This window comes from Lynx canadensis, chromosome B1, assembly GCF_007474595.2.
Source record: "Lynx canadensis isolate LIC74 chromosome B1, mLynCan4.pri.v2, whole genome shotgun sequence".
Taxonomy (NCBI): Eukaryota; Metazoa; Chordata; class Mammalia; order Carnivora; family Felidae; genus Lynx; species Lynx canadensis.
The window spans coordinates 48,975,738-48,986,646 of NC_044306.2; the positions used below are offsets into that span (position 1 = coordinate 48,975,738).

Below are 10,909 nucleotides of genomic sequence, written 5' to 3' on the forward strand. Positions count from 1 at the left end.
TTTTTTTACCACAATTAAGAAGGAAAAAACCCCAAACACTGAAAACAAGCTAGCCCTCACTAGGAGGGTAGTGGCATGCACGGGGGCGATCCAGAAGTGGCTTCTGGAAGTGTTGGGAGGGTGATTTGGAATGCTATCTGCATCCCCAGGAAGGTTTCCGAGCCGCAGATAAGCGGGAGTGGCAGAGGTTTGGACGGAACCTGCCCCCCCCCCCGCCCCACCACAAGGTTTGTAAGCACACAGGCGGCACTGACTAAGTGCTGGATTGTATGACTACTGATCATCCGTCTGCCCTGCCCCCTCCAGTTCCTTCCTGCCAGGCCTCGTAGGCTGGATCAATCGCTTCTTCTTCTGGCTCCTGTTCACGAGGAAGAGGGAAAGCAGCAACCTCAGCCACGAGATCTTCACCTATGAGTGCCGCTTCAAGCAGCACGTCCAGGACTGGGCCATCCCCAGGTAGGGGCCGCGCCGGCCGGGCTGCAGGGGGCGGGGTCAGTGTCCAAGGGACCCCCTTCAAGGGTGCCCCACGCAGCCCTGATGCGTACTCTGCCAGCCAGGCTCCTGGTCCTACCTATCCATTATGAGTAGGGGGCAAACTGGAGGCTGAGTCCCCTTCCGGCACCCTTGTGCCAAGCTGTTCTACGTCTACGGGGACAGCAGCCCAGAGGTGGGTCACGACAGGCTCGGGCGCGGAGTGTGGGGCTTCCTGCCCGGCTTCTTGTTGCTCTGGAGAGCTGTCCCCTACATTCAGTCCCTCGAGGGGCAGCGCCCACCTAGCATGCCAGGGGCTGGGACTCTGCCTTGGGCGGCAGCCCAGGTAAGAACCTAGGTGAGGTCTGTAGCCCCAGCTTTCTCTCTGAATGGTCCCCTCTCTGTCTCTCTCCAGGAACAGGGGGGAAGCGGTGCCCAGGGCTTAGGCGAGACCTCTGTTACAGTGTTCAAGGGCCGGGGCACCACTCTCCCAGCGGGAATATTAGAACACGCGCAAGTGTTGGAATCAGACCGATTTTACTCTGTCAGAAAAGGAAGAGGCCAGGGGTGGGGGGCAGCTGGGGCCGGACACCTGAGAGGAGCCCCTGACTGGGTGGGGGGCCCAGGGCAGGCCCAGGAGCAGGAGGCAGCTCCCCAGCGGAGACACTGAGAGGCTCCATTTCCACGCGGAGGACTTTGAGAGCAACCGCTAAGCGTGGGCCTCCTAGAAGCCGGGAGCCCCCCGTCCCTGGGGGAGGGGGGGCAGGCATGCAGAGCCTCGTGTGATGGCTCCCGGAGGCCCTTTCCCGAGGCCCTGGTTCTGCCCCCCTGGGCTGCGTGCAGAGAGAAGACCAAGGAGGCGCTGCTGGAACTGAAGGCCGTGCTGGAGACCCACCCCAAGATGGTGGCCCACTTTCCCGTGGAGGTGCGCTTCACCCGGGGGGATGATATCCTGCTGAGCCCCTGCTTCCAGAGGGACAGCTGCTACATGAACATCATCATGTACAGGTGACTGGCTCGCTGGGAGCGGTGGGGCTGGGGGAGGCAGCCCCTCAGCTGAGAAAGACCCTCCTTCAAGGCCAGTTCAGATGCTGCCCTCTCTAGCGAGACTTCCTTGATCCTGGCAGCAGAAAATAGTCTCTCTTCCTTGCGTTCCTACAACTCCCACTTCCTCCCCATAGTACTACAATAATTCATATTAATCAATAGGTAATGTTCATGTGAATAGCCACCCTTTGTGAGATGGATGTCATGCAACGGCAATTGCATGCCGTCTCATGTGCCTACCCTAGTGGATGGTTCTGACAGCCTGAAATTCTGTGTTGAGAAGGATTCTGAAGCCGGGTTTAAGTTAAGCAGAGAAGGGGGCCCCTGGGTGGCTCAGTCAGTTAAGCACCTGACTCTTGATTTCGGCTCAGGTCGTGATCTCATGGTTCGTGAGTTTGAGCCCTGCGTTGGGCTCAGGGCAGGGACAGGGCCTTACCTCCTTCTGCTCCCCACCAGGCCCTATGGCAAGGACATACCACGGCTGGACTACTGGCTGGCCTACGAGACCATCATGAAGAAGGTCGGGGGCAGGCCCCACTGGGCCAAGGTAGGATTTGCCAGGGAGTGGCTGACAGGGCCATCAGCCTGGCAGCTGCTGTGAGCTTGGGGCCCACCAGAGGGCGCCTCTCTTCCCTGTTCGTCTGCCTGACCAAGGCTCAGAAGTTGGGGTCCAAGGGCTAAGCAAGTCACAGGAAGGAAGCTGACCCAGGCCCAGCTTCCCCCAACATTCATGTTCCAATAGCTCAGTGATTGTACTCCGTGAAGTCTCCCTGAGAGTTTTCAGAGAAATTTCTCATCTCTCATTTTATTCGATTCTCATGGAAACCTCTGTGAGCAGGGTAAGGCAGGAGTCAGTGAGCCCCTTTAACAGATAGGGAAACTGAGAGTCTTCAGAAGTGATGGGACTTACTAGTTAGCAATAGAATTGGGGGCAGAGCCCTCTCCACTGTCACGCTGTGGGGTGGTAAAGGGAATCCAGAGTTTAATGTTAATGCTGTAACACCTTCCATCTTTACCTTCCAAGAACTTCCTCTCTTCTGTTTGGGTCTTTACATTATGTGGGTACTTGCATGCATGCTTGTGTGTGCAAGCATATGTGTGCACACATACACATGCATGTGTAGGTATGGGTACATGCATTTTATATGCATGCACACGTGTGCAGGTAAGTGGATACATGTGTGCTCATTCACGCGTGTGTGTGCCTGGGGGTGGGAGGGTCACGTGTGCAGGCATACAGACACAAGGCTGCCTGTTTGCAGCCCCACTGAAACGTCAGCTCTAGGGAACGAGGTCTGTTGTGTCTGGTTGCTTCCACAGGCCCACAACTGTACCCGGAAGGACTTTGAGAAAATGTATCCAGCCTTTTCAAAGTTCTGTGCCATCCGAGAAAAGCTGGACCCTACTGGGATGTTCCTGAATGCGTATCTGGAGAAGGTGTTCTACTGAAGCAGAAACAGAATAAATTGAGCGAACCCCATCCCATCCCTCAGGTCCACCTCCAGGAGGTTGAAGGTTCAATGTCCCCACTGGCCCGATGGGGAGCAGACCTCTTTCCGCGGGCCCTCTGCCACGGCACCCACAGCTGCTCCCACCCACAGCCGTGAGCCTGGATCTAGGCAGGGCTCCCCACTCTCTTCCTTCCTTTATCCCTGCAACAACCCCATGCAAGGAAGAGCACCCAAATCTCTACATCTCCTTGCGGCAGTCCCCTTCCCCGAACCTACAGTCACCACATTCTTTCCTAGGAAATAGAGAAACCCTGAAATGTTATGTTTCTTGAAGAGGGTAGGCCTTCGGTCATTCACAGCTTCCACCTGCCGGCTAGTTGTCTGTGACTCCAGGGCCCCCGTTAACGTGTGTCTGGGCACAGCAGTCCTGTGTACTGTGTCCTGCCTCCTGTCACCCTTGAGGGTTTTTCAGATGCCCACCTGCCCTGGGACTGCCCTCTCCCAGTTTCTCCCCGTCCCCCTGACCTCCCATCGCCTGACCTTCAAGCATGGCTGCTTCAGGGGATGTTTGGGGAATGGGACTCTCCTTGCCTTCTTTTAAATAAAGACCAAGAATTGATGCACTCTCTGCGCCCTCCTCTTCATCTCCAGGTAACAGGAGGCTCCCTAATTTCCTGGCTTCCCTCCAGAGCTCATGGGTCTTGAGCCTGCCTGGAAAATGTTCTTCCCATTCCTTTTGCAAACTTAGTTTCAACTTGCCTCTGACCTACCACACTTTGTGATCATTCTTTTGTGAGCGTTCGTGGAACATCCAGTAGGTGTCAAGTGCTTGGGGGGATTAAGAGAACATTAAGACAGGTTTCTGACCTCAAGAAACTTACATGCTAATCTCATATCTCATAAAAGGATAATATCCATGGTCTGTGAGGAGCTCTTAACAACTCAACAACAACAACAACAGATGTTTGAATGGGCAAAGGACTTGAGTCGACATTTCCCCAAAGAAGATACCCAGATGGCCAATAAGCACATGAAAAGATGCTTCACATCACTAATCATTAAGGAATGATTAGTTCATTCCCTAATCATGAAGGAAGTGCAAATAAAACCTCAATGAGATATCACCACACCCATTAGGGTCACTGTTGTTAAAACAAACAAACAAAACCAAAAAAACCTCCAAAAAATAACAAGTGTTGGCAAGGAGGTGGAGAAAGTGAAGCTTGCACATTGTTGGTAGGAATGTAACATGGTGCGTCCATTCTGGAAAACAGTATGGTGGGTCCTCAAAAAATTAAACATAGAATTACCATATGATCCAGCAATTCCACTTCCGGGCATATGCCCAGGACTGAAAGTCGGGCCTTGAAGAGGTATTTGTACTCCATGTTCATAGCAGCATTATCCACAATTGTCTAAAAGTGGAAACAACACAAGTGCCCCTAGATGAATGAAGGAATGAGTGCGCAACATACGTGCAATGGAATATTGCTCAGCCTGGAAAAGGAAGGAAACTTTGACCTATGCTATGTGGGTGAACCCTGAGGGCATCGTGCTAAATGAAATACACCAGCCACAAAAAGAAACACTGTATGATTCCACTTAGATGGTACCTAGAGTAGTCAACTTCATAGAGACAGAAAGTAGAATGGTGGTTGCCAGGGGCTGGGGGAGAGAGAACAGGGAGTTCATATTTAATGGGGACAGAGTTTCAGTTCCAGACCATTAAAAAGTCTGGATGCTGGTGCTGGGTGCATGACAATGGGGATGTGCTTGATAATGCCACTGAACTGTAGACTTAATAATAAAACAATAACACAAAACGGTAAACTTTATATGCTATATTTCTTATTCCAGAAACAATGAAGAAATTTATATTCTAGTTCAGGGAAACAAAATTAACATGCATAGGACATTAAATAGCAACAGCAGAGATAAGAAGAAGCGTCAGGGATGTGGCACAGTCATGAAGACCCGGCCAGGGCACTTGGACTCAACTTCCTCAGGGAGGTTACTTCAGCCAGAACCAAGTTCATGACTATGAGAGCCAGAATGATCCCTTCAGCAGGACCGATTATATAGTTCACAGGTCCCAGAGCAAAACAATTAAAAAATTTCAACAGGTCTCCTGACAGCAGAGAATTAAATTAAACTTAGCATCCTTTTTTAAAAAATATTTTTTAAATATTTATTCAGTTTTGAGAGAGAGACAGATCACGAGCAAGGGAGGAGCAGAGAGGGAAACATAGATTCTGAAGCAGGCTCCAGACTCTGAGCTGTCAGTACAGAGCCTGGCTCAGGACTAGAACCCACGAACTGTGAGATCATGACCTGAGTCAAACTGGACACTTAACCGACTGAGCCACCCAGACTCCCCAAGCTTAGCGTCCTTCTGAGCACCAACTGGTCCTGCTTGGAAATGTGTATCACAGGTATGGCAGCTAGTTTTATGTACACTTAGTACACTCTAACACTGAGTTATTTAATCTAGGTATTGATCTGAACATGTTTTGTAGATGTGGTTTATATCTACAATCAGATGACTTTATGTAAAGGAAATCATTCTCAAAAATGTGGGTGGGCCTTGTGCTATCAGTTGAAAGACTTAAAAGCACAAACTGAGGTTTCTGGAAGAATAATAAACTCTGCCTTGAAAGTTCCTGACTGAGTTTCCGGACTGTGTGGCTGCCCCACAGATTTCAGGCTTGGGAAAATCACATGAACCAATTTCTTGAATGAATATGAAATCTGAATTGGTTCTATTTCTCCAGAGGACCCTGACTGATACATAAGGGATGAGTAAAGTTAATAAAAAGACAAGCATAGGAGGGAAAAGCCTGAGGCTTTGGAAATCATGGAGCCCAATCTCTCATGTTCTACAGTTGACGAAACTGAGGCTCAGAGAGGTGAAGAAATGTGTCCAACACCACACAGCAAGTTAGGAAAGGCAGCGTCTTCAAGCCTTTCAACCAAAGTATGTCTTGCAGCCCTTTATTTTCGAGAGTTTGAATTTTTAAAATCTATGAATGTTGCATTCTATTTCATTAATGTGTTTCAAGCTTTTGAGTAATATTTTACTTTCCAAATCTTTAAATGGCATTTCCGCTCTAGGAAGGAGTACCATGTTTGTTCTGTGGTCTTCTGGCCCCTCACATCTACCCCAGCAGGAGAAGTACAGATATTAAGGGACACACAGTGCAATGGCTTATGTCTGAAACCTTGAGATTCAGTAAAACTTCAGTTCCTGGAATGCTAGGGCAAAAGAATATTCTGGAAATAGACTTTCTAATTATCAGAGAACCCAGATGTCTTTTCTGGCTCAGGCTTTGAGGAAGATAATTTACTCTTCCTTTGACTTGGGATCTTTTGATGCCTGAAGGTCGTGCTTCCCCAAAATTCTTTTTTTTTTTTTAAGTCGATTTATTTTGAGAGAGTGTGCATGCACATGCACGTGCACGCAAGGGAGGGGCAGAGGGAGAGAGAGAACCGATGCAGGGCTCAAACTCACCAACCGTGAGGTGGTGACCTGAGCCGAAACCGAGAGATGGACACTTCACCGATCGAACCACTCAGCCACCCCACCAAGAGATTCTGATTGCAGAATCCTTTTGGCATTAAGTCATGTGTACTGATCCGCTTTGCTCTCCTTCCTTGATTCCTCCTTTCTCCCGACCTCTCTTCTCTCCCAGCGGCCCCTTATGGTGTCAGCCTCAGGTAGCATGAGCCAGCTCTGCCCCCTCGGCAAACACTCTCATCTCAGGAGACCTGGAAAGTCATGGGTGCTGAGCTTGGGACCTGTGCTCCGAGACTATGCTTGTAACACTGGACAGTGACCGCCTGCACCATCTAAAGAGACAGATGGAAGGATGAGGAACAGTGTCTCCCCTGGGCCAATGGGAAACTAAATTGTAGTGCAGCATCGGGGCTGCTGAGCCATGAGGGGTCTCAAGGTTACATTTGGGGTGACAGGTCACCAGCCAGAAGAAAAGGTGCATATCCCACCAAGTAGAGCAGGTGAACTGTGGGCAGCTTCTCACCTGGGGCAGCCACCCAGCCCTTCATCCCACAGGGCGGAGCCAAGAATGGGAGGGATCCGGTGAGCTCTGAGGGTCTCAGAAGGATGCATCTCCGCCCAGAAAGTCTCCCCAAATGCGAAGACATGAGACATTTAAAGACCCAAGACAGATGATGGCTCACTTCACTTGCAAATGTTTCTGCATGGGGAGAGCCCAAAACTGAGTCAACCTGGTCACCTCATGGGCAGGGCCAAGAGGATAGATAAGGGGGTGGGTAGATAGAGCTGACTCGAGGGAAGGGGCATCGAAGGGCACGGGCGTGGGGGGCCCGGGATGGGGGGGGGCGGTGTGTGGAGCTGCAACACCACTTTGGGCTTCCCTCAAGGTCAGCAGCCACTGTCAGCGCCAGAACGGGACTCATGGTGCCCTCCTGTGGCAGCCGTCCTGACCCAGCTAAGGTACCCAGGCGGAAACCAAGCAGCCCGGCCCTGACCTAAACTGCCTAGCTGGCTAGTCCCAAACTAACAGGTGGCCAGAAATGCCACAGAGAAGGGAGCAGACCTTGAGAGAGGCGCGGGTGGGGGGGTGGGGGGGGAGGGGGTTGCTGAGGGGGAAGAGTTGGTTTTTTTATAATTTAACTTTATTTATTTATTTATTTTATTTATTTATTTTTTTTTTTGAAATTTACATCCAAATTAGTTAGTATATAGTGAAGCAATGATTTCAGGGGTAGAGTCCTTAATGCCCCTTACCCATTTAGCCCATCCCCTTAGCCCATCCCCCTCCCACAACCCCTCCAGCAGCCCTCAGTTTGTTCTCCATATTTATGTGTCTCTTTTGTGTTGTCCCCCTTGGGAAGAGTTCTTTATGCAACCATAAGTTTCAAATTTAGAAGAGGTTCCTGGGTCCCCTATAAGGAAGATCTTACAAGGAAGGTCTCCAGTTAAAAATGAGGCCTAAGGCAGGAGCTATCCAAGAACGGGGGAATGGAAGCTGGAAACATAGCTATGAGTACCCTAATCCCAAGGGGCCTTGAACCCATGGACGAAAGGAGCATAGAATAAAACAGTCTGAGCATACCCGAGCCTGACTTATCTTAGTTTGACCCTGGTTTTCTTCCCCACGCGGCAGGGCTCTTCAGAGACACCTAGACATTTCCAGAAACTTCCAAAAGAAAATTATCAAAATTTGGGTGTGGTTTTTTTTTCACTGTTGACATCCACAAATGAATGCCTTTACACCCACACGGAGGGAGAGAACGATGTTCAAGATAACTGCAGGATATTATTTTAAAGGTCAATACCTTGTGCACTCCATGCGGGTGGGCTGGTGACTGGATGCAGGTTTGGATTTGGAGAATGAATACCTTCCTTTGATGCCGTCAGTGCATCTCTGTGATTTTATACACATGCCGTCATATGCAAAGAGGTCAAAAGTCTCTTAACGAAGGTAAGGCTGAAGTAAGTGGCCTGCCTATCACCAGTTACTGAATTGGGCACCAGAGAGGGACAGAGACCAAGAGGAGATTGAGGGGGGAATGTCTGGTACTAGTTCAAGGTCAGCGTCTTTGCTCCCCCACGTGCTGGAGGCAAGGGATGAGAGCAGGCAGGTAACACTACCATCCTCTCCATCCCAGCCCCCAGCCCCAGTGAGCTCTTCCCACCTTGGAGCGACCCCGACAGGTTGAAGGCAAATGTTGGCCGTCAGGGAATGGGCCTCAGAGCGGTGGGGGTGGGCAGGAGGAAGTGGGCAATTTGCTGTTGCCCACACAGCTCTGAGCGATGCCATAAACCTGGAGGATTATGACCGAGGGGTTGAGAATCTCCCAGAGGCAAACAGAGAGTTCATTATTAACCTCGTAAATCTGCTCCATGCCGTCTGGCATTTACTGATAGTACACTAATTGATTTGGTAATCATTAATTCCTTTAATAAGTGCTGCAGACCTGAGTCCCTTTCATATTGCCTTTAGAACGATTTCGTATTTCCTGGGTTTGCCAAGCTGCTCTCTTACAGCTAGAAAATACCAGGCAATGCTGGGTCTGGATAGGTTATGAACGTGGGGGGGCCTGAGCAGCTAGAACGGGGCAGTGAGGCAGAATCAGATCGGGGTTCAATCCCAACTCTGCCAACTTACCAGCTGCATGGCTGTGAGTAAATGGCCCCAATTATCTCTGCAACCTGACTCTTAAGTGACCTCTCCCCACGACACTCCTTGTCCGGGCCTCATGCTTCATTGTGGATAAGAGCTTCTGGAATCTGTTAATTGTGGAGTTTCAACTCATTTGGGGGCACAAACATGAGATAATCTGATTCATTCTAAGGACTGTGCCCATCACTAAACAACATCTCAAGCAGACTGTTTAACTTCCTGGAAACATCACAGTTAATAAAACAGTCCGTTTTGTTTACTTTAGAATGTCAGTCTAATACCCAAACCTAGACCCTTCTCCTCCCCTGTGAGGGGAGGGGGGGAGGAGGGGAGGGGCACACTCTACCCTCCCGCACACCCCAGCCCTGGGTTCTGAGAGCCCAGAGAGAACAGGAAGGGGCGTGGTCCAGCTCTGGACCCCTCCCATCCTCCGCTCTCCCTGCTCCAGCTGTCTTGAGGTTATCTGAGGTGGGGCGGGTCTTGCTTGGTCTGGTCATCGAGAGGGTTAGTGCAAGATGGCCTCTTCTCCTTGTAGACAGGATGATAGTTTCCTTGGTCGGCCTTTGAACTTCGCTTGGACACCCGTAGAGAGCAGTCCCTCTGTCTGACCTAGACCCCTGCCAAGCAGTCCAAGCCTCCAGCCCCCTCTCGGTGGGACAAAGGTACTGTTATATGGTGAGCATTTTCGTTTGATCCTGTCATCGTGACTCTGTGATCAAAGGGTAACCCCAGTGGAGATGACGTCAAAAGCCTAATTGGAGGCCCTTTGGGAAAGTGAAGCCAGAGCCAAATGGCCTTCCGTTGACCCACAACCGCCACTTAGTGGTGAGCTCTGTTCCACATCATGGGCAGCTTCCTGGCTCTCACCCCTCCTCTATTCCCTGCTACTTCACTGAGAAGGGTGGACAACCCGAGGTCCCTTACAATAGCCCCTGTGGGGCACAAGGAACAGAGGTCAGATGTTCTTTCATCCAGACCCCTGGGTCACACACTTTTCTAATGAAGGCGACTCCTAGAAGCCTTTGTAATGTGCCTAGAGAGTAACCGTGGGACCTAATGGAATTACATGAAGCAATTGGCCCAAGTTGTAGAGCACTTTAGCTGGCCCACAGCTACTGGTACACTAGCTGCACACTGCGTAATTCCGGTGTCATTTCACCATGCAGTGAGCAGATTCCTTTTTGTTACAATTCCCTGGCAGAAGGCCATCAAGTGTCAACACAAGGCCTAACTGTAGGCCTAACCTACCTTTACCAGGCAGATACTAAGCCCTCTCTTCTCAGAACATCTGGCACTGTTCCCACTTTGCTCCAATAATCCTAGAAGCCAAAAACCCAGGGCCCATTAGCCATGGTCCCCCTGCCAGAATTCCCCACATCTCATCCCTGCACCTTGGTGATCTCATGTCCTGCCTTGGTTTTTCTAGGGCCTCAGACCAGGACTTCTGTCAGGGATGGAGAGACATCCAAGGACCCTCAACAAGGCCACTGTGCAAAGGGGGAAAGAGGATGGACAGAATGGGTCCCAGCAAACTTCAGAGTAGCTTTAGACTATCTTTTAAGGTGCTAGCCTAGGACAGTTAAAAAAGTTTTAATGTTCATTTATTTTTGAAAGAGAGAGAGAGAGAGAGTGAACAGGAGAGGAGCAGAGTGAGAGGGAGACAATCAGAAGCAGCCTCCAGGCTCCAGCTGTCAGCACAGAGCCTGACATGGGGCTTGAACTCACAAACCACAAGATCATGACCTGAGCCGAAGTTGGATACTTAACCGACTG

The 10,909-nt window shown here is 50.3% G+C and overlaps 1 protein-coding gene across 1 annotated transcript in view; it reads left to right on the plus strand.

The window, feature by feature from the left end:
- The window catches only part of LOC115512032 (L-gulonolactone oxidase), a 34,825-nt gene extending 31,233 nt beyond the window's left edge, over window positions 1–3,592 (plus strand). Inside the window, exons 9-12 of the mRNA XM_030312659.1 lie at window positions 307–456; window positions 1,315–1,479; window positions 1,975–2,065; window positions 2,839–3,592. Of these exons, the coding sequence (XP_030168519.1) occupies window positions 307–456; window positions 1,315–1,479; window positions 1,975–2,065; window positions 2,839–2,967 (535 nt within the window). The 3' untranslated portion in view covers window positions 2,968–3,592. The remainder of the gene's footprint in view (window positions 1–306; window positions 457–1,314; window positions 1,480–1,974; window positions 2,066–2,838) is intronic.
- The last annotated feature ends 7,317 nt before the right edge of the window (window positions 3,593–10,909 follow it).